The 25,180-nt window shown below is 34.9% G+C and overlaps 1 protein-coding gene across 3 annotated transcripts in view; it reads right to left on the bottom strand.

The window, feature by feature from the left end:
- Positions 1-25,180, bottom strand: part of ME1 (malic enzyme 1) — a 216,514-nt gene that overhangs the window by 30,288 nt on the left and 161,046 nt on the right. For all 3 annotated transcript variants that reach the window (XM_064360881.1, XM_064360883.1, XM_064360882.1), the window contains 3 exons: positions 15,417-15,526; positions 2,543-2,640; positions 918-1,031 (listed from right to left, as the gene is read on the bottom strand). In XM_064360881.1, coding sequence (XP_064216951.1) covers positions 918-1,031; positions 2,543-2,640; positions 15,417-15,526 — 322 coding nt within the window. The remainder of the gene's footprint in view (positions 1-917; positions 1,032-2,542; positions 2,641-15,416; positions 15,527-25,180) is intronic.

Here is a 25,180-nt window from a genome sequence, read left to right as displayed (position 1 = left end):
TATTAATAATGCCTTATAACTATATAGCAATATGGCCACATACCTAATCTTATTTAGTTCTGACATTAATACTATGAAGTAGGTACTATTATCTCTACTAAAGATGGGGAAACTCAAGCTCAGATAAGATAACATTCAAACAAGCCATTTATCAAAGTTTTCTGTCAGGAATTCCCAATCAAACCCTTAAGAATTTGGTTGAGAGAAAGTAGCAGGTAAAGAGTAGCTATTTCATTTATTTCCTCATTTCTTTCTAGCTAACATACAATTTGATGACCAACTCTCAATAAAAAGTGATATATCTAGGTGTTTCATCTGTATCAATATAAAATTGCTAAATTTAAAACTAAATTGGCTAAGTGTAGTGGTTTATGCCTGTAAATTCCAGCACTTTGGGAGGCTGAGGCAGGAGAATCACTTGAGCTCAGGAATTCAAGACCAGCTTGGGAAACAGTGAGAGCTTGTCTTTATAATTTTTTTTTTTAATTAGCTGGATATGGTGGCATTCGCCTGTGGTCCCAACTACTCAGGAGGCTGAGGCAGGGTAGGGATCCCTTGAGCCCATGAGGTCTAGGCTACAGGGACTGGTAGCATCACTGCACTCCAGCCTGAGTGACAGAGCAAGACCCTATCTCAAGCAAGCAAGCAAGCAAACAAACTAAACTAATTCAAATGGACTGACAATTCAAAGGGATGTAAGAAGTCAACTCACATTGCAGCTAGAATCTATCCAGAGCCATAGTTTTCTGTTTTATTCAGAAGAATATCAGTATTACTGTACGACATGATCATTCATATTTAATGGCTACTCTTTTAACACAGTGTAAAGGGAGGTGGTAGAAACAGAGTAGTCTTTGAGATGGACATCCGGAATGGAAAGTTGGTTTTTATTCTGGTTATAAATGAGAAATTCTTACCTTAACTATTAATCCTTTTGAATCAACCAACCATATCTTTTTGATGGCTTTCTCTTTTGGTAAACCTTCTTTTTCCATTGCCATCACAATCAGGTGTGCAATCCCTAGGGCAGCCTGGGTAATGAAAAGAAAAATTTTTAAAAGTTGTTCCACATGATATCTTATCAAGGGTTACATTTCAACCTATTTTGTCTTTGTTAGTGGGAACAAAATATTTTTGTTACATTTAAGTTAAGCCAAATAACAATTATTTACCCTTTTTACTACAACAGAACCACTATTATGTGGCTTGCTATTTGGCCACAGATAAACTGGTGATATCCTTGATTGTCAGTGTATTTAATCCTGTTAATACAACCAAGATTTGCTCCAAGAAAAAATACTGAATTTAAAATAATGAACTGGTCAACCTTGCTCATTGAACTGTACTGTTTATTGTTAGGTTCAAGCTCCTCTAATTGAATTTGAAGAATGAAGCCTGGTCATTTGGATGGGAACTTGACCAATTAGGCAACAGAATGAAACTAACAAAAAAAAAAAATTTGTGTTCCCAAGCATCTACTTACTCTTCTAATTTGGATATCAAAAGTGCTGTGAAATTTATTCCAAGATTAAAGGAATCATGGAATTGGTATTTGGTACATTTTATAATAATCTGTGAAATTTCCAATATCTTTTCAGGGGCAAACAAGTGCTAATTTTGAATCATCCAACCATGAATTCTTCTGCCTAGTTGAGTATCAAGAACTGGTCTGTGCCATTCATCAAACTCTTTGAAAATTCAAAGAGGTTTACTAAAGTTAAATACAGCATGTAATAATCCACAAAATAAAGAACTCAAATGTTAATGAGCTGTCATTTAGCCTTGATTTTTATTTCAATGTAAAAGTGAATTTGTAATTTACATTCATACCCACAAAATATTTCTCTATTACTTACATTCTATAATTCTAAAGAGATTTTGGCAGTTTTCTCTTAAACTCAAACTCAACTAACATTTTAATTTCTATTTTGGGGGTAAATTATTATTACAGGAATCTGGTTTTCTTCTTTTAGATTATTAAATTAAGCAAATAACAAAAAACATAATTTGGTCTTGCTGCAGTCTCTTTCCAACAATTTAAAATATTTTGGGATTTTTTGCATGTGAACAGTAATAATGTATTATGAATCCCTAATTAGAAACATTTTTTCTTAAAAATACATATATACTTACATATGTAACTGAATTGTGAGTCAAATTTTAAAAACTTGTATTTGTAACACTAGAGTATACTAACAGCCAGCATCAGATAAACTAGCTTAAATACTTAAAGGCTTGCATATATACACTGACATTGGAAACTTTTCCTGTTTGGCACCTTAGATAAGCATAACAAATACCTATGGCAACATTTGATAATATTGCAAATTTAAAACTGTGAAAAATATTTCAATACCTCTGTACTAAATTAGCCTATGAATGATTAACATGTCTCAGTACTTAATTTGGGAATCTTCCATAAAGCCTACAGTCATAATATACTAAAAATTTGAAAGAATACCTCAAATCTTGAATTAATGAGCAATTAACACTAACTATATGTTAGTTTAGGAGAACATAAAGTATTATACAAGGCAACTACCTCTCCAGCTCCTTGGAATAGTATTGTTTGATCAGACAGTTTGTTCTTGGTTATTCGAAGAGCTGCAAGGAGACCTGCTACTGCAACAGACGCTGTTCCTGAAACAAGTAATAAATATCCTTGAGTAATCCTCAAACAGATCCTGCCAACTTCCAAGCTTTTATTCACATCTTGAAATCATCATAACACAGGTTAACTGGTACAGAAGAGAAACCTGTGGTTGTCTGATTCCATACTTGCATATGAGGTAAAATTCTCAGTATTTTACCTCATATTTTACATCAATATTTTAAGATAGCCGCTTACCACTATTCTTAAAAACTTCCCTAAAAGAAGATTCTGTGACTTATCTTAGTCACATAATCAATGAAAACATGGGATGTGGATTCTTCAGATTCCAGCTCAAAAACCGACTGTCTAGCTGAAAGAAGTTAGAGAAATTATTGTGTACATCAAATAGATAGTTTCCTCATATGTAAAGTAGTTTTACTTTATGATATAAAATGTAATAAGTGCTATTAGATTCTTCCACCTAATTACTCTTGGGGTTTTGAAATTTATTAATGATCCCCTTCACACAAAGAAGGCACAAAGTAAATTCTTGCTGATGATGGTATTGGTGCTCACTGACATTTTTGATACATTTGGAATTTAATGTTAATAGCAACTAAAATATAATTTTATTGCTTTTTTTTTGAGTCTGTCACCCGGCTGGAGTGCAGTGGTATGATCTTGGCTCACTGCAACCTCTGCTTCCCAGGTTCAAATGATTCTCCTGCCTCAGCCTCCTGAGTAGCTGGGACTATAGGCACACGCCACCATGTCCAGTTAATTTTTGCATTTTTAGTAGAGACAGGGTTTCACCATGTTGGCCAGGATGGTCTCCATCTCTTGACTTTGTGATCTGCCCGCCTTGGCCTCCCAAAGTGCTGGGATTATAGGCATGAACCACCACACCAGGCCCTATTGCATTATAATGACTTTTTACCTATAACAATCACCGGTGGATCCCAAAGGTGCTAGACAAAACTAATGCAAAAGTTCTTTAAGATAAAATTTGTATTTTCCTCATTATGTCTCATAGGCATAAAATCTTCACCAGTTCTAATAATATTACTTCACCATATAAGCTTTCACAGATCACAGAGCAGTTCTCTTGCTTTAAACATAATTACAGCTCAACTTCTTTATGGCTTATGCCTGAAATAAAGCAGCAGCTTCTTGCAGCACTTTCCAGCTGTATCTATACTTTACTCCTCTAAGGTAACATTATACCTATAATATTTCCTACATCACTTAGCTGGGTAGTAATGCCTGGCTGAACATTCAATACTCTCATTTAATGTTACGGTTAAAACAAAGATTAGACTAGGTCTGATGAATGACACAACGATGAAGTGTTACGCATGCCAAGTATCAAAGATATTCAACATTTACTATCAGTAAATTTGTTCTATCCAATCTTTTAGTTAGTTTTTTTCTTGTATAATTAGGTAGTCACAAATAAGAACACAATAAATAACAATTGTTGAAGGCCTGTTTGTTCCATATGTGTCTTTTATTTAGGATGAAAATGTGGGCTACAAAAATAAAATGCATGCAATTTAGAGTCCCCATTTCAATAATTATGAATTGTGCTAAGTTATATATTATGAAAAAGCCACTCTTCTATACATTATTTAAGGTGAAAGTCTATGCAAAAAATATGGCTAGTGTATTTAGAGAATATATCATGACATGATTAGAATGATATTTTCCTCATGTAAGATATATTCACTAGAGTCATTAAACAGATGAAAGAGAATTTAAATTAGAAAAAGAAGTATAGATATCCACTTACTAAATAAGAAGTCATTCAGAAATAGTAAATATCCTATTTAATACCTTATTTTCATATGGTTATGCTAGATAACTCAAAACTCAAAATGTGTTAAGGTCAAACATTATATTTAAAGATATATTTCATAATATTTCCTGAGAATATAATGAAAACACTAATCTTCCATTTATAGAATTAATAAAATCAGAAAGATACTTTTAGCAGTATCAAAAATTTAACTTGAACATGATTCTTGTACATGGCCTGGTACTACCTTGATTTAAATTTCATTGCAGAGAAGGGAATACATGTAGAAAATTGAAATTTCATAAAACTGTAAATTTTTACAATAAATTATTCCATAATAACTTTTTCTTTAAGATTTAAAACTAAGCTTCTTGTAAATGAGATAGAAAGCATGCTTAAATTTATCTTCGTACTATCAGATTTTTTTTTTTTTTATTTTGAGCCAGCGTCTCACTCTGTCACCCAGGCTGGAATGCAGTGGCACGAACTTGGTCACTGCAGCCCCTGCCTCCCAGATTCAAGCGATTCTTCTGCCTCAGCCTCCCGAGTAGGTGGGATTACAGGTGACCGCCACCATGGCTGGCTAATTTTTGTATTTTTAGTAGAGATAGTGTTTTGCTATGTTGGACAGGCTGGTCTCAAACCCCTGACCTCAGGTTATCTGCCTGCTTCAGCCTCCCAAACTGCTGGGATTACAGCCGTGAGCCACTGAGCCCCACCTGTACTATCAGTTTTAAAGAAGACTTAACACTATTAGCAAGATATTAAACAGATCAAATATTTCTTAACATTTTAGAAACTTATGACTTTAACATAAACATAGCAACATATGATTGTTAAATAAAAGTCTCACCTTTCATCAAAGGATAGCCTCTACTAATGCAATAATTTATTATCTGATTAAAATTACCATATATATTTAGTAAGGGAGATCAATATGTAATCAAATAATTATAATCCTATTAAAATAGTTCTTGTATTTTACCCAATCTATTTAATAGCACATATTTATATTTATTTATCTTTATGTGCTATTAAATAGATTGGGTAAAAACAAGAACTATTTATGTGCTATTAAATAGATTGAGTAAAATAGATCGGGTAAAATACAACAACTCTAAGTACCAGTGGGAGAGGTGAATTTATCTAGGCAAAGGTAAACGCATTTAGAGTGCCTTCTACCTGAACACAGTATTGAAAAATTAATGTGAGAGTTCCAGGACCTCAGACAGGAGGACATGCTGAGCAGGAAAAACATATGTGAAGACATGGAAGCAGAGATGACTCACTACTAAAAATGGAAGATTGAACACACGATTAGTATTCCTTTCCCCAACAAACTCTACTAAAACAATAAAAAGCAACTTTTTTTGAAAAGAAAAGAATTTAAAAGGCCAAGAGAAAAGGGTAGCAATAACATTTTAGAAACTGACAGGCTTCTAAATGAGCAAATGGCAACTGACTTAGCAGACCTGAGAAAGTTGAATTGTTGGCCAGCAGTGGGGAATAAGTGACCAGACCGATACAGCAAAATTTTCAAAAACCCAGGTATTGGAGGCACCAAGTGCCTCTGGAAGTGGGGATAAAGGAGAGGCTGAAAACAGAAAGCTGGTCAAAAAATCTATTAAGAAGGCTGGGGTACAGAGGTTCATGTCTGTAACCTCAGGACTTTGGGAGGCCAAGGCAGGAGGATTGCTTGAACTCAGGAGTTTGAGACCAGCCTGGGCAACACAGAAAGACCCATCTCTACCCCCAAAAAAACATTTTAAAAAATTAGTTGATTATAGTACTGCACACCTTTTTCCTAGCTACTTGGGAGGCTGAGGCAGGAGGATCACTTGAATCCAGGAGTTTGAGGCTGAAGTGAGCTATGACTGTACTGCTGCACTCCAGCCTGGGTAATGAGAGAGATACTGTCTCAAAATTAAATAAATAAATAAATAAATATATATTTATATATCAGTTAAAACCCAGATCTGCTTCCCTCTCCTAGAAGATAGCCAACTTCCCCACACTGTGGAAGTTTGAAAGAAAACTTGAGGCTCATTTTCTGGAAGGGGTCACTGGAGTATAAGACACCAGGTGGGTGTGTGCAGTGGGTCACACCTGTAATCCCAGCACTTTGGGAGGTTGAGGCGGGTGGATCACCACATCAGGAGTTCAAGACCAGTCTGGTCAAGACAGTGAAACCCTGTCTCTACTAAAAATACAAAATAAATTAGTCAGGTGTGGTGGCAGGCATCTATAATCCCAGCTACTCCGGAGGCTGAGGCAGAGAATTGTTTGAACCTGGGAGGCAGAGGTTACAGTGAGCTGAGATCTCACCACTGCATTCCAGCCAGGGCAACAGTGAGACTTGGCCTCCAAACAAACAAACAAACAACAACAAAAACAAGAGACTAGGCATAATTGGGGGCAAGGGTGCCATACTGGAAACAAGATTAACTGAAAGTTTCCATATTCAATAGGGAGACCCTCCAATCTTCTCCTACTTAAAGAACACTGGCAGAAAGGCAGTATCTGGAGAGAGATTGGAAAAATCTTTTCTGTGGAATCTCAGCAGTGTAAGAGAAAAAAATCCAAAGAGACTGACAAGGAAGATTACCTAAGGAAGTGGCCCAACCAAGTCACCTTACAGTAAAGACTCAGAATACAAGTTCCATCTGTATAACCAGCCTTCCAATACATAAAAGAGAGAGGACATGAAACACATGTGAAACTGTGAATAGAGCAGTTTTGTTGATGCAAACACAACTTATCCGAATGCAAAGTGATATGAGGCTAGAGAAGTATTGGAGTCAGATCATGTAGGGCCTTCTACTATATGCTAATATTACGTACAGGCATATATGACTATCCATAATTATAACATAGGTAGCAGATGGTGTTGAAAGATTTTAAATTCAAGAATCATGGTGAGTGACAGGTTTGAAAGGTTTGAGGCTGTGGGTAAGTAAACAAATTAGAAGATTCAATTTTGAGCTTCTGCACAAAGCTTATGCTTTCTGTCATGAGTTATTCTGGGCCACAGATAAAGATGTATATTATATTACATTTATATTATTATGTTACATATAATCTGGGCCACTGATAAAGATTTTAAAACATGTAGTTGTATTGAGGTCATATGGATTGATAACATTATTCAGACTGAGTGGCAAAAGGAGAGAACCTAAATGAACATGAACATTTAAGGAGTAAAGGGCAAGAAATGTGATATGGGGAAGATGACAGAAAAAAATGGTCAAAGAGGTAAGAGACAGTAGGACAGCATATAGTTACCTGAAAACAGAGAGAAGTACAAAGAACAAAGAACAAAGGTCAATCAAGAAAGAAAATGAAAAATTGTTATTGGATCTTGCAATCACATCATCTGTAACCTATCAGAGAGCTATTTTAGTGGCATGTATGTTAGGGCTCAAGATGTACAGCAGTATTCTTAGGAAGAAATAAAAGGCAAAGAACAGGGAGAGCAGGTGTGGAACACTCCTTGGAGAAGCTTAGATAAGAAAAGGAAGAATGGCGTGAGGATAGAGATGGGGTAGGAGGGAAACAGGATTGAGGCAAATATCTTACTTTTATGTTTTTAAGAGAAGGAAGACATGGGCTGCTGGAGGGAAGAAAGTAGAATTGAGGCAATAATTTTAAGAATCAAAGCAATTTAAATATGGTCATAGACTAAGAAGAAGGCAATAGAGAGAAAGAGGTTGAAGTTACAGCAAAAGAAGCCATCTTTCAACCATGAACATGTTTCCCAAAGTGGTGGGGTGTCATTATTAATAAGGCAAAGTAACACTTTAAAATTCTTCTATGTTACATTCTTTTGTAATAAAAATATTTAATAAAATATTCTTATATTCTAATTCATGTGCTGCTTTTTTGATAAGTATTTGACAAACACATTTTAATATAATAAAAGTCTAAAATATTTTCTTGCATATTAATATAAAGAAAACCTATACTTTAAGGATCTACACATAAATATAAGATCTACACATAAAAAAGTTTCAGAATATTATATTATAAGTATTAAATGAGTATTAACTCAGAAAATTCTATGAGTAACAAGTATAGTTACAATGCTATTATCTTTCTTTGTATGACTTGTCTTGTCTGCTATGATCCGTTATGTCCAATATTTTGTCAAATAAGTGGTGACATAATGAAGAATGTCATTGATATGAGATGATGGCAAATTCCAGATTACAACACAAAAAACAATACCACTTTGGGAAGAATACTAATAGAAGTTAAAAGATTTGATACTAAGTTATCTTGCTAATCAAAGAATATATTTTAGGTATTTTTGATATTATGGCTCAACAATTGTGCCATGTTTGATCTTTTTACAGTTGAAATAGTTATTCATAAATACATGCTTATTGTGGTAAATGCATCAAATAGTTAAAATCCAGATAAACAAAGACAAAAAAGTCACCTGTAATCCCACCGTCTAGCTATAAGCATTTTCAACATTCTTATGTATAGTCTTAACAAATTTTTGTCTCATAGTGACATGTGTATATTCAAAAGATTTTAATTTACAAAAAATACCTAATAAAATACTACTTACCATTTTAACATGCTTTTATCTCTTAAAAAAATCTTGTGACTACCTTACCATGTCTACACTTTAAAATATTATTTTGTACAGTTATAATATTCCCTACTATGGGTATATGGTAATTCATTCAACCAAACCTCTATTTTTAGATATTTAGGGGGTTCTGATTTTTTGCTGTTAAAGATAGCACTGCAATACATTGTATATTTGTTTTGCACATCATTATGTTTTCAGGATAAACTTGTATAAAAGAATTGTATCAGGTAAAAGATCTGAATGTTTTTAAGGTTTTTGACACAATCTGCCCCCCCGAAAGAGTACCAACTTATACTTCTATCATCAATGTATGCAAGTTGTCATTTTCTAAAAGCATCATTAACAGTTGGGATTATAATGAAAATCTTTGCTAGCTTGATAGAGAAAAATCAGTTTCTCACTTGCTGTTTAATAAATTTTTAAAAACTTTATAGTAAGGCTAAACTTCCAAAATACGTTTACTGGCCATGGTATCCTTTTGTGAATATCTGTTTCACCATGTCTGATTTTGATCTTTTCAATCAAAGCACTCAGTATAAGATTAGATTATTTTACAAAAATGTAGCCTGATACAGTAAATGTATTTTTTAAAAATCCTAACAAGTCAAACTAGTTTATTACGGCTAAGATTTCCATGTGCAATATTTAAAGTACCATGTTACAGGGAAGCCATTCCAGAGAGGCTATTATGAGAAGAAAAATTTCTTTATGTAGTTTATTTTAAATGACTAGAGGTTAAAAACGTAATTTTTTTCATTCTGAATTTGCTGAATTCTGGTTGTCTTCAGATTATATAATTACATGTCCAATTTCTTAATAGATTCAATTTGTTGCATTTTTCCAGTTTAAAATAATTTATAATGAGAACGCATTCATGTCTAAAATACATTTTGAACCAAAATCTATATTATTTAAGGTTATTTTAGATAACTAACTTAGTAGACTTCTAAGTATATATAATTTTAATCAAATACTTTTCATAAATCATATCTTTAAATAGCACATCTGTTAAAAAAAAAAGAAAGGAAAAAGAAAAGAGTCCACCCAAGGGTCCAGTGTAAACACACTTATTTACATGGTAAGGCTGTAATGGTTAGGTAATTATTTTTGTTGACACTAGAAGGCAATTTCTGTGCCCACAAAGAGGAAAGTATTACATCTGTGGGCATAATGGTAAGAACATAAGGTTAAAAAGGTAAAAAAGAACCGTATGGAGAAAATGTGTCATAAGGACACAATTTTGTATGACGTGCACAAAATGGTTTGGACATTTCTAGTCAGAACCCCAATAACTTATCAAAGGCTTTCTCTAGTCAGAGATTAGACATATTTTTCTCAAACCTATCTTTTTGTTTCCTAAGGCAGTAATACTTTCTGCCTTAGGAAATACTTTCTGAACACAAATTCCTATATGGAAATAAAAAGACTATATATGTACATATTATATTTTAGGACAAATTAGTCGTGGTGAAAAACTAGTTATTTAATGCCTCCACTGTGGTGCCCTGCTCAGGGGGGAATATTCTGCTGTGGATCCTCAGGGCTCCTTCATGCACTGCTCTGGACCTAGGCTTGGCTCTTGCTTCTGATTTCTTGTGCTCCAGACTTTCATTCTGATGTACCCAGAGCCTGACCTGTAAATTCCTGGCCTTAATGGATAAAAATCCTGACCCTAATTGTTTGTTTTGTTTGATAATTTGAATTTAGCATTCTTTTTCTTAAACTGAACTCTGTTTCCCATTAACTCTACATGATGATTCAAAATTATTTAATACTGGTCTTTAACCAGTATGGACATTTTATGGACATTTATGGACTTTGTATGGACATCTACATGAGACCCACAAAATCAGAAGATATATAATATTAAAGGAATTCTATAGGTTTGTTCAACAGTTTACTGGTGGCTGTTTTAGAGAACACTGCAAAATGAATTGATAAGTGACTTCAAAACACTGGTCTACAAAGCATGTGTTTGCAGCAACAAAGGCACTCTATAGTTATTATGCATGGTATCTTCAAGTTAGTGTGCAATACCGATGTGGTTTGGCTCTGGGTCCCCACCCAAATCTCCTCTCAAATTGTAATCCCCATGTGTTGAGGGAGGGACTTGTAGTCCCCACGTGTCAAGGGAGGAAGGTGATTGGATCATGGGGGCAGTTCCCCCAAGCTGTCCTTGTAATAGAGAGTGAGTTCTCATGAGACCTAATGGTTTTATAAGTGTTTGGAAGTTCCTCCTTCTCTTGTCTCTCTCCTGTTGCCTTGTGAAGAAGGCGCTTGCTTCCCCTTTGCCTTCTGCCATGATTGTAAGTTTCCTGAGGCCTCCCAAGCCATGAGAAACTGAGTCAATTAAAACTCTTTCCTTTATGTAAGTTATCCAGTCTCAGGAAAGTTCTCTGTAGCAGTGTGAAAATAGACAGCCTGATTTTCATGTTATTTGTATTAGTCCTTCTATAGCTCATAATTCTTAACACCTGGAAATTTTGAGGTTATTTTATTTTTGAAATCTCCAAATATTCACTTTTCATGAATACTCGATAAGAAATTTAATATGAAAAAGAATAAAACAAAGCTTAAACAACTTAAGCATCTTTGTCATGAAAACTGGCACTAAAGGAACAATGTAATTAATATCACAAAGAATTTGGGGAAAAGAAAGATTTGACCAATTACTTTCATGTATAGTCTACAACCTCCTATCTTCCCACGTCTCTTATTCAATTATCCTTATTATACCCATCTTCAACCCCATTGAAATGTCTAGACCTTTTCCCCTATCTAACAATCTTTTTATCTTCACTTCCTTCCCTATCCAGCTTAGTGTCATGGTCATCACTTTAACCTTAGCTCTTATCCCGTTGTCCTTTCTTTGCACAAATACAATAAAATTTCTAATGTAGATGAATCCAGTTGTTCATTATGGCCTTGCCTATTCTTGAACTGTTAAACTCAAGCTGCTTAGACAGGCATCATGATATATTTACAGTATTAATTTCAACTGAATCTGCAACGTCCACTAACTGAATCCTTATATGTTTCATAGTCAGTGGCTCTCTTGTCCTCTACAATAGTTCTTTCAGATCTGTTTTTTATTTTCCTCAAATTTCCAATCCTGTTATTTCAAAGAAAAATTACAGGCTATTAGACATATTTTTTTATCTTCCGTAAACTTCTGATCTATTGTTTCAAAGAAAAAATAGAAACTGTTGTGTAACTTTCTGCCATAGGAAAGGAATTAAAACACAGAGAGGTTATGTAAATTGGTCAAAGTCCATAGCTACTAAGGGGCAAAGCAAATCATTATGACTCCTAAGTCCATGCTCTTAACATCTACATGTAAGAGTTTCTCTCATTTTACCCATCTCAGTTACTGCCCTGCCATTCTTCTGGTTATTCAAGGCAAAATCCTAGGCTCCATCCTTGGCTCCTTCCTCACCTTTACTATCAATAACTAATTATCTGTCTACTTCCATCTTCACTGGCACTTTCTTAGAGCAAGATGCCATCATCATGGATTTCTGCAACAGACTTCAAATGTGCTCCAATTCATTCTGTTCTCTAGATTGAAGGCAGTGTGCGTGATCTTTCCAAATGCAAACCTACCCAAACCAACCTACCAACTCCTTAGTTCAACTTTCACCAACTCCTTCAAGTTTAATCCCTTAGACCAAAGGTTGGCAAATTCTTTTCATAGAGGGCAAGATAGTAAATATTTTAGGGCTGTGCCATACAGTGTCTATCCCAGACTTAACTCTGCTATTATGATATGAAAGCCACTGTAAACTACATAAACACATGGGCATGGCTATGTTGCAATAAACTTTACAAAAACAGGCAGTCAGCTAGATTTGGCTCACAGGCTGTAGTTTGCCTGCTTTAGACATATTATGTTGATTCGTTCCACTAATATTAAGTACTTTCTATGGGCCTAGGGCTGTATTAGTGACAAGTTAATGATACAATGATGAGCAAAATAGTCATGTTCCCTGCCTTCATAGAGCTTACAATTTAGTTGGGATGGAGATATTAATTTTTTTAAATTGCATAAGTACTTCAGGTGTGGTGGCTCATGCCTTTAATCCCAGCACTTTGGGAGGCTGAGGCAGGCAGATCACTTGAGGTCAGGAGTTCAAGACCAGCCTGGCCAATGTGGCAAAAACTGGTCTATAGTAAAAATACAAAAAGTAGCCAGGCATAGAGGCACGTGCCTGTAATCCCAACTACTCAGGAGGCTGAGGCAGGAGAATCACTGGAACCTGGGAGCAGAGGTTGCAGTGAGCCAAGATTGTCCCACTGTACTCCAGCCTGGGTAACAGAGCAAGACTCTGTCTCAAAAAAAATTGCATAAATATGTAACAATGCTACTATGATAAGCAAAAAAGAAAAATAATTAGTGCTATGGCAGCCTATGAGGTGGAATTGACCCAGATACAGAAATTCAGAAGGGTTTACTGAGTAATGTCATATTTGAGATGAGATTTGAAGAGCAGAAGAAAGGGTATTCTAGGACGAGAGATCAACATTTGGATAGACCCTTAATAGGCAGAAACCTGGTTCATTTCAGGACCTGAGAAAGGATGTGTGGCTAGAATGGCTGAAGAGAAAAACAGGGGTCAGACCATGCATTTTGGGCCACATTCAGGATTTTCATTTTTATCCTAAGTACAATGAAAATCCATTAAATTATTTCGAGGAAGAAATAATATGATCGGATTTCTATAACCAAAAGAAAACTATCTGTTCACCACAAAAGCCTCAGCACTTACTTAGATCTGTATCTGACAAACTGTAGAGATACTATGCAGAAAACATATAAGAAGGGGAAGCAAGAGTAAATGTGGATAGATTTCTTAGATGATAGTAATTTACACTAGGGTGATGAGGAGAAATCTGTGGAAAGTGCAGATTTTTATGATAAGAAATGGGAAAGATTTAGTGATAGACTGTATTTGGTGGGAAAGCTGAAGAGGGAGCTATCAGAATTCACTGAAAAGAACACTGGAAGAAGGTCAGGTATGGTGGGGAAATAAGAGTTTGATTTGGGAGCAGGTTAAGTATGAGGTAACTTTGAGATATCCAACAGGAGTTTTGTTGTTGTTGCTGCTGCTGTTGCTGTCGTTCGAGACAGGGCCTTGCTCTGTCACACAGGCTGGAGTGCAGTGGCATGAGCATGGCTTACTGCAGCTTCAAGCTCCTGGGCTCAAGAGATCCGATCCTTCCCACCTCAGCCTCCTGAGTAGCTGGGACTACCGGTGCACACCACCATGCTGGGCTAATTTTTGTACTTTTTTGTAAAGACAGTTTTGCCATGTTGCCCAGAATGGTCTTGAACTCCTAGGCTCAAGCGATCTATCTGCCTTGACCTCCCAAAGTGCTGGGATTACAGGTGCCTAAGAGGAGATTTTAAATAAAGAGATGGGTATATAGACCTGGAACACAAAGAAGTCTGGATTGGCAATATAAATCTGCTAACTGAACCTGTGGACTTGGAGTAGATACCTAACAACATAAAGCAGAACAAAAAGAAAATGACCTGGCATTGAGTGGGTCACTTAAAAATGAAATGTTTTGTCATTTAATAGCTAGACAGGAAAGGATGAACTTGCAGAAGAAAAAGAAAAGGCCAACAGCCAAAGAGGTAAGAAGAAATCAGCAGAATGCTGTGACATGGAAGCCAACAGCACAGAGTATTTTAACAAACAAGGTGAGCCAACAATGTGGAATGCTGCTGAGAATCAAGTAAGATAAACACTGGAAAACATTCATTAAAATTAGTGAAATGGAAGCATTTTGAATCTTATTTCAAGTTACAAAAACTCTTTATGGTCTTTCTCCTCAGGGTATCTACCTGTGCTTTCCCCCTACCTTCCAATAATGAAACAGGATCCCTAAGATTCTCATAGTAAGACATGTGTATAGGGGGTGGGCTCTGCATGGATCTGTAGAGGATTAAAAAAGTAGAGCTTAAAGAGGAAAAAATTCAGCAGCTTAGACAAAGGCAGGTAGCCAAGCATCTACAATCAAATAGTAAAATGCAGCACACCATATAAAGGTGGCTCCTACTGGGGTAAAGCACAAATTGGCTGACTGAGATGAGGCTGAAGACAGAAGTATATACACTTTTATTTTTAAACAATGAATAATATGGTCTCATACATTTCATTCTTTGTTTAGGCATAATCACCAGGGATTTTGTCAGATTTCTTGGAGCTCATTTTCTAGCTAATGGATAATATGGTATATTCTAGAGTCAGAGAGTACTTTCCTCAAATATATGCAACTAGATGAGAAATAATATGTGACATCAACAAGCATAATTCCTGGATTTGAAAAGATACTCAGTATAATTGGTTTAATTTGAATCCTTATAAAATTATGAACTAATTTCAGATATGTTATTGATCCATAAGCAGTGAAAATTTCATTACCTTGAATATCATCATTGAATGTGCAATAGTGGTTTCGATACTTGTTCAGGAGACGAAATGCATTCACATTGGCAAAATCTTCAAACTGAATAAGGCAATTCATGCCATACCTATGGGACAAAAACATTCATATTAAAAGAGCTAATAAAATACTATTTGAAAATAAACTTAAAAAAATAAAAAAATAAACTTTTAAAATTAGCCCATAGAAATAGGAAAACATTATTTCCTTTTAAAGGTTCTATCTCGCTGCTTAGTATAAATATGCAATATAGTATCTGTTCAGCAAATATTTACTACATGCTTACTATGGAAAAGGCATCGTGTTGGCACTGTGAAATAACATAAAATGACCAAAATATGTTCCCTTTCCTTAAGGAATTTAACTTTTAGTAGAAACAAAACTCTTCTTGAAGTAAATGAGAAGTAATATAAAGATGGTATAAATAAGGAATAATAGGTGTTCAGAGGACAGATATCACTTCTGGCTGTGATCAAAGACAAAGCAACAAATGAACTAAGTTTTAACGAATAGTTATAATTCCAAAAGTACAGATGGGGGGTTTATAAGCTGAGGAAAAACAGAAGCAAAATAACTCAGGTAAAAGAAGAAAAAGAAAAAACTGTTTAAAAAATAGTTTAGCCGGGCGTGGTGGCTCACGCCTATAATCCTAGTACTTTGGGAGGCCGAGATGGGTGGATCACCTGAGGTCAGGAGTTCAAGACTGGCCTGGCCATCATGGTGAAACCCCATCTTTAAAAAAATAAAAATAAAAATAAAAATAAATAAAATAGTTTAAAAGCCCTATTTGGCTATAAAGTGGTAGTATATGTAAGGGTATAGTGAAAGATACGGTCAGATCTTCTTGTGGCCCTTCCATTCCTCTCGTCTAGCTTCATATCTGGATACCAAAGACAGTTATTTCAACAGTGTACTGGCTGTCTCCTTAGACTTCCTTGTCCCCTTGTTCTCTATCACTATGAAGCTCTTTTTCTGTTAAGATAGCACATAAATCAATGCTATTGAATCTCAGCCAGGATCTCAATAAAGTCCTGAAATATTTGTTTTCATCTGTTACTGGTCCACAACACAATACCCAGAGCAGTTGCTATCAGAAAACATCTTCGACTGGGTAATTTATAAGCAATAAAAATCTATTGTTCCACAGCTCTGAAGGCTGAAAGTCCAAGATTAAGGTGTTAGCAGATTCTGTGTCTGGTAAGGACCCTTTTCCCATAGATAGTGGCTTTTAGTTACATCTTTGCATGGCAGAAGGAGTAAATAAACATGCTTTCTTCAGCCTTTTTTATAAGGGCACTGATAAAAGATTCATGAAGGATGAGTCCTTATGGCTTAATCACTTCCCCAAAGGCCACATCTCTTAATATTTTCACAATGGGGACTACATTCCAACATATAAAACTTAACATGTAATAGTAATGATCAGACCATAGCAGCAGCTTTTACGAACCTTCTTTTATTCTCCTGGTCTCCCAAGTCTCTTACCAGTCACTATCTCATTAAGATCAATGCTAGAGAGAACAATATTAACCTTCTCACTTTTCCCCTACATTAAAATATTTTGTACTTTTATTTCTATGTTCTTCCTCAACTTGTGAGAACGATTCTGCTTCCTTGTTTCTAATCTCTCTACGGACCTTACTGAATCAACTGCACCTCTTTATACTGACAGCTTCAATTTCTCCTCTTCCACTGGTCCTTTCCTGTCCTCAAGCATTTTCAGGACTACCTGAGTTTAAAACCACCTCCCTCGGCCATGGCAAAATCAAACCTATAGCTACTTATCTTTCTTCCCCTGAATGTCAAACCTCAAGAAAAGAGAATGTTAAACACTGCACTCATTTATCACTTCTTGTCAACATTATAATTCAAGGACAGTATCAAACCACCACCCCCTAATACCACAAGGCAGATGAGTTTTCTCTCTTTTTCTTTTGATACAATAAAAACAAACTCTGTAAGTCTGTTATTTCCCTTCCATTAAGTTAATTTATCTATAATTATATATTTATCATTGATAGACTATCTTTTTAAATTACTATAACAGGTGAAAACTGGTATTAACTTTTTATTTTTAGTTTTTATTATTACTATTGTAGCCTAGCACCCTTTTCTATGTCTATTAGTCATTTTTAATTCTTTCTGGAAGATTCTATGTTTGTTCATTTTTCTATTGTTATAGTTGTTTTCTTTATTATTTCATAAGAATAGTACCTTCTGTTATATATGTTGCAAATGGTTTTCTAATCTAGTACACTGTACCATTAGTTATTTAGACAGTGTTCCTAATTGTTTTCACCAAATAAATTTTAAATTTTTATGTGGTCAGATTTTTCAATCCGTTTATTTATGGTTTCTCCTTTGATGAAATACTTACAACAGTCTCCTCTACATATATTTATTTAACTATTAATCAAAAATTTCCTCAAATTATATCATAGATTTAGAAAATAGTTAACCTCTAAATCAAGTATACTTTTACTGTTAGGCCATAGATTAAAAAAACAAGCTATATCAAAATTTCTGTTTTCTATATAATCACCCACCTATGCCAGTACATAGGTGGTAGTCCATCCTTCTCCTAATCACGTGTAATTAGATACTATATTCTGATACATATAGTAGGGTCTGTTTCTGTGCTTTTCTATTTTATTCTACTACTGTTGATGACAATAAATATGTTTTCAATTTATATTACACACACACACGCGCGCACACACACACTCTTCACAACCACTCTATGAAGTAAGTACTATTATTATTCTCACCTCATAGATGAGGAAACAGGCACACAGGTATACCACATTGGTACTGTTCAGTAATGACAGTCTAACAGTAATGAGTAGTTTTAATAATCTATCAAGAAAAAAATACCTCTCTGCTTTAATTCCTATAGCGTTATAGTAACTTTAATATTTAGTACTATTAATCATCTTTTATCCTTCTTTTTAAGTATTTACTTGGCTGTCATACTGGTTTACAAGTATAGGCTCTGGAGTCAGAGCTCCCGGGATGAATCTTGTCATCCTTACATACTATGTGTCCTTAACTGTTCTGTGCCTCTGATTTCCTATCAGAAAAATGAGAATAGTAACAGCCTATTACCATAAGGTTGTTGGCAGGATTAAATGAAGTCATAAAAGTAAGTGTTCAATACAATGACTGACACATAAGTACTCTATAGCCACCAGATTTTAAAAAATTATTTAATAGTAACAATAGAAGCCACAGGCAGGTAATACAGATGATTAACAGAACTAAATATTAAAGTTACTATAAAGCTATAGGAATTAAAGCAGAGAGGTATTTTTTTCTTGATAGTTTAGTAGGACTAATCATTACTATCAGACTATCATTACTGAGCAGAATGGATGTAGTATACCTGTGTGCCTGTTTCCTGATCTATGAGATGAGAATAATAACAGTACTTACTTCACAAAGTGGTTGTGAAGCCTAGAGGCTATAGAACCCTCAAGGGGCTAGGGGAAAATAACTGCTATCCTAGACAAAGCTATTCAACAGTAAGGTTAAAATGAAGACATCTTTAGATCAATAAAAATCAAAAGACTTTTGCTAAAGAAACTTCTAAAACATATATTTCAGAAAGAATGAAAATAATCCCAGTTTAAAAGGTCTATCTATAATAAAATGGTAAAATGTATGGAAATACAAGCAATTTTTATCCAATCAAATTTTATCCAAAATAGTAATAAAAATAAGTCTAATTCTAGCATGACAGAGTGAAGAGGTTGGCAAATTCATTCTCCAAACAGCAACAATATTGCAAGACAAAATATTTAAAACAACCATTTCAGTGCTCTGTAAATCACTAAAGACAAAAAGCAAAAATTTAAAAGTAAAATGGGATAATGGGGTCAATTCTTAAAGGAAATGTAAAATTTTTCTACTTCTTTTATGTAAGATGCCATTCATTCTCCAAGGAAACTCTTTAGCTAGCTGTATTGGTAATTACAAAAATGTTACTAAAAACTAGTAAAACCATTTCTATGGTTACAAATTACTACTTTTTTATAACCTAGCAGAGAAGCAAACTTTGTCATAGCAACTAAGTACCCCAAACACAAGTATCAGTCAATAATCACGAGGTGCTTGTAATGGTTCCTCCTACTTCTCTGGTTTCAAAGTAGGCCTTTAAAAAGTAAAGTCTGTGAGCCTTTGGAGACTGCTGGCATATGGTTTGTCATATCATATACTGGTGGTCTAGCAGCATTGGATGAGCTGTCATTATGTTCAGAAGGAGCAGAACTCTGTGGTCTCAGTATGTGAGGAGGAATCAGAGCCTTCTCAATTCTATTCCCGGATCTACTACTTACTTGGTTCTGCGGTTTTGCGCTTGTTACAATTTCTCTGTGGTTAAAATGAAATCCCTACAATATAGTTTGCCTTTAATGTTTAGGGCACAATGTGGTCAGGCTATAAATTTATAATGTTTCTTAAGTGAAATCTGGGAATAGGCATAGGTAATAAAATGGTGTGTATAGGATACCTTATCATTTACAAAAATTTATTTTACAAGTATCCTTTGGAAACTACGTATCAGTTTTAGTTTTATGACTTTTCTCTACCTGATAGTTAACTCTGATTTGACTCCTGAAGATTTAGACAGAAGCATTCTGAATTCATTTTGTGATACAAGCATCTTGCATCATATAATAAAAGAAAGCCATGTAAGCGATAGTTAGTTCCAATTTGAACCCACTTTGTCACTATAAAATTACAAGTAGTAGAACACTGAGAAGTTAGCCAATTCAATTCTACATAACTATGAAAAGAACCTACTATTTTATGATCAAAATATCACATAAAATAGTAGGTGCAAACGGTTTTGAAAGTTAACAGAAATAGCACCCATAAAATTAACATTTAAAAACTGCAGAGACTTTGCTCTTATGGCATTGTTAAATCTTACAAATACCTTATTTCAGTGACTAATCACTATACCTAGCACTTCCATGTGTCAGGCACTATGCTTCATACTTTACAGGGATTATCTCAATTCTGTCAGCAACCCAGTGAAGAAGGTAGCATTATTATCCATTTAACAAATAAAGAAATGAACTCAGTAAAACTAAGAGCCATGGTTGAGTTCATACTGCTAATACGTGGTAAGGTCTGGACTGAACCACAGGGCCCGTGGTTGGCTTTCACTGCTATATATACTGGCTACCACAGAGCACCAACAGAGTTATCAAATCAATGAAATGAAAAGCATATTTACATCTGAAAAGATTGCACTGATAAAATAAAGGTGTTATAATTTTATAATAAAAATATTAACAGAAAAACAACATTTGTATGCATTCAAGATACCAGGTCCTTTTATTATAGGAAATGTATGAACAGATACTAGGAAAAACATGACTCTTTCTTTGATTATAAACTATCAAGAATTCACTGTAACCAGGTTAACCAAGCATGCTTTAATTTTTCCTATGAGATATAGTAAAATGTTTTTATAGGATTTATTACATATGTAGAACCATGGAAAATTCAAGATCCAGTGCACTTTAGCTCTGATGAGTACTTTAGGGATAACTTATTCCAAATTATTCATTTTTGATAATGTATTGAAGCTTGAGAGTGCTCAATGAATTAAGCAGCAAATAGAAACAGGGATCTTGCCCTGAAAATGCTCACTGGGAAACAGTCTCATTGGGAAGACAAAAGGATACAAGCAAATAACTTAAAAGAGGTTCAGATTAAAAGCCAAAGCAGTGGCACATTGATCACTAAAGGACTGAGGGGAGACATGAATTAGGTGAGACTTAAGATGGGCCCTTGATAGAATTCAAATAAGGAGAAGAGTGGAGTGAAGAATCAATCATAGAATAGAGGTCTCAAAGTTTGTACTGGGGACACTGACAAACATTAGTTAGAAGGACTTTAGAAGATCAGTACTGGTTGTTGAATTTCCGATTATGAATGGTCTTGAATGCTAGAATAAGTAATGTGAAGTTGACTCAACTTCTCTCTGGCCAAGAACCATTCACATTCAATTCTTCCTTGTAGGTAAAAATGAAGAAGACAGATGTGTTCACTTCTTTCATTGCAATATGGCTTTTTTCCTACTACTTTACTTCTGTATTATTTTGTAACATTTAGACAGTCCTTTGATTTCTCTTACCATTCATTTTATTACATTTTACTGTGACTTCTTAATTATTATCTGTGACAGTAGAAATGATAAAGATTCAGCCATAATCATGCATTCTTTTCCCCTAGACTCTCATCCCCTTAAACTTCTCTTATTTTTAAGAATTTGACAATCATGTTTTACACAAACGACTTCTAAATTATATCTCTGTTGCTATCTTTCAAAGAAACAATTCTGTTTCCAAAATGATACCAAGGACTTGAAATGTTATACTATGAATCTTTTTTCTTTTAGAATAAGGGATAATTAAAATAATATTTCCAACCATTTTTTATTCAGTATTATTTCTGCAAAAGAATCTATAGTATCAAAAATCACACAACTTTTAAAGCAAGAACAAAAAAAGGAATCACAAGCAAAATAGAATAATTTCATTTAGGTGTTGTCTGCTTTTCAAAAACAAACAAAAAGCAAACCTAAGAGATTCTAGGTTCCTTAAAATTCAACAAGTTTTGAAGCTTCATTTATAACTAAATTTGCTATTTAGTATATTTTACTAAAAAGCGTTTTAAAAATCCTCATCTCCAAAATTATGAAATCTTTCCCCTTGTGATTTTAATTTTATTATTTTGTTGTTTTTAAACTTTTATTTTAGGTTCGGGGTACACATGCAAGTTCGTTATAGAGGTAAACTCACGTCATGGGGGTTTGTTGTACAGATTATTTCATCACCCAGATGCTATGTGAGCACCCAATAGTTACTTTTTCTGCTTCTCTTCCTCCTCTGATCCTCCACCCTCTGGGGTGAAGATGAGAACACATGGACACTAGGTCCCAGTGTCTGTTGTGCCCCTCTGTGTGTACACGTGTTCTCATTTTAGCTTCCACTTGTTAGTGAGAACATACGGTACTAGTACTGTTTTCTGTTCCTGCATTAGTTTGCTAGGGATAATGGCCTCCAGCTCCATCCATGTTCCTGCAAAGAATGTAATCCCATTCTTTTTAATGGCTACATAGTATTCCATGGTACATGTGCCACACTTTCTTTATCCAGTGCATCATTGATGGACATTTAGGTTGATTCCATATCTTTGCTATTGTGAACAGTGCTGCAATAAACAAATAAAAATGTGCATATGTATCTTTGTGGTAAAATGATTTATATTCTTTTGGGTGTATACCCACTAACAGGATTGCTGGGTCGAATGGTAGTTCTGTTTTTAGTTCTTTGAGGAATCTCCACCCTGCTTCCACAATGGTTGAACTAATTTACACTCCCACCAGCTGTGTATAAGCATTTCCTTTGCTTTGCACCCTTGCCAGCATCTGTTACTTTTTGACTTTTTAATAACAGCCATTCTGACTGTGTGACACGGTATCTCATTACGGTTTGATTTGCATTTCTCTAATGATCAGTGATATTGAGCTTTTTTTTCATATGGTTATTGGACGTATGTATGTATTCTTTTGAAAACTGTCTGTTCATGTCTTTTGCCTACTTTTTAATGGCATTGTTTTTTTCTTGTAGATTTAAGTTCCTTAAGATTTTGGATATCAGACCTTTATCAAATGCATAGTTCGCAAATATTTTCTCCCATTCTCTAGGTTCTTTGTTTACTCTGTTGATTACTATTATTTATTATTTGCTGTGGAAACACTCTTTAGTTTAATTAGATCCCATTTCTACATTTTTGCTTTTGTTGTGATTGCTTTTGGCATCTTTGTCATGAAATCTTTGCCTGTTCCTGTGTTCAGAGAGCCATTTCTCAGTAAAGCGTGGAGGTAAAGGGAACATCCAGTGAGGAAGCGAGGGGGTAAGGGAGCCTGCTGTTAAAGTGTGGGTTTCCAAGTAAACAGTGGAAAGATCTGAGAAGAAGAATGTTAGGAGTCTGGTTTAGGGAAGATGAAGCACAAAAATGAAGTATGAAAAAGCACAGGCTGGGCGCAGTGGCTCACACCTGTAATCCCAACACTTTGGGAGGCCAAGGCGGGTGGATGACCTGAGGTCAGGAGTTCAAGACCAGCCTAGCCAACCTGGTGAAACTTTGCTCTACTAAAAATATAAAAATTAGCTGGGTGTGGTGGCAGGCACCTGTAATCCCAGCTACTCAGGAGGCTGAGGCAGGAGAATCACTTGAACCCAGGAGGCGGGGTTTGCAGTGAGCCGAGATTGGGCCATTGCACTCCAGCTTGGGCGACAGAGGGAGACTCCATCTCAAAAAAAAAAGAAAAGAAAAAGAAAAACAGAAAAAAAAAATCCATGAAGTATGTGAAGGCATATATGGAAAGAGACAAATTACATGTTATTTTTACATTTTAATAGGCAATCAAGTTTAACAATAATGTGAAGCAAGATTTTCTAATTATGTGCCCAAGCCATCTGATGAACTGCAAAGGTGAAGCATGGGAAGATGAGTATGCGAAAGAGGGAACATCATGGCCTCTGAGCTGAAGGCAGCACGGATACAGGCTCAAACCCTCAGAGAAGCTTTGGCTGTAAAGGACTTATCTGTGCTTCAACATATCATTGCATTCGTGTCTTCTATTTCTAGTTTGTACCATTCCTTATGCCCAAAATGCCTTCATATAAGGGATGCAGAAATTTAGAAAATGCTTTTATAAACTCCATCTGCAAACTTACAATAGAGCAATAGAGAATTAAAGGTCTCCTCAAATGCATGTTTCAGTAAATACCTCATCTCTAACCTCAATCATGTCATTTACTTCTGTAGTTTGAATCACCAAATCTGTGTCTTTTTCTCCATTTAGTCTGAATCAAACTATTTCTTTCTAAAAGCCAGCAACTTCTACAAAACACTAGGGCTCACATATTCAGCAGAAAAGAGAATTGTATATTATTTTACTGAAGAATATTACAGTCATAAAATTTTAGATCTAGAAAGGTCTTCAGAGACCATTTAGCAATAACTGATGACTAGTAGGGTTAAATAACACCCAAGGTTCCAGAAAAAGATATGCTAGTGAGTATTGTCACCTAAGAGAAAAGCCAGAGGGACAAAGTCCAATAGCCACTTGTGGTAGAGTTGACTTTTTTTGTAATGTAGTAGATATCTTCTTATTTCATACTATAAGAATACAGAATATTTTTAGATAAATTTATCAGAATTTATATACAGGCACATCTCATTTTATTATGCTTTGCTTTACTGCATTTTTCAGATACTGTAATTTTTTTACTAATTGAAGAATGGTGGCAATCCTTGACAAGCAAGTTTATTGGGACCATTTTTTCCAACAGAATGTGTTCACTTTGCATCTCTTTATCACATTTTGGTAATGCTCACAATATTTCAAACTTTGGCTTTATTATTATATGTGTTATGGTTATTATGTGTTATATATTATATTATATTATTAAATATGTGATCAGTGATCTTTGATGTTATCATTATAATTACATATAAGATGGCATACTTAATAAATGCTCTGTATGTTCTCACTGCTCCACTGACTTACCAATCCCATGACTCTCTCCTTCTCCTAGGACCTCCCTATCCTCTGAGACACACCACCATTGAAATTAGGCCAATTAACAGCCCCACAATAGCCGTTAAGTGTTCAAGTGAAAGAAGAGTCACACATCTCTTCAAAAGCTTGAAATGGTTA

The sequence above is a fragment of the Aotus nancymaae genome, unplaced genomic scaffold (assembly GCF_030222135.1).
Source record: "Aotus nancymaae isolate 86718 unplaced genomic scaffold, 86718_ANA_hifiasm-v0.15.2.pri h1tg000040l, whole genome shotgun sequence".
In the NCBI taxonomy this organism is placed as follows: domain Eukaryota; kingdom Metazoa; phylum Chordata; class Mammalia; order Primates; family Aotidae; genus Aotus; species Aotus nancymaae.
This window is presented reverse-complemented; position numbering and strand designations above follow the sequence as displayed.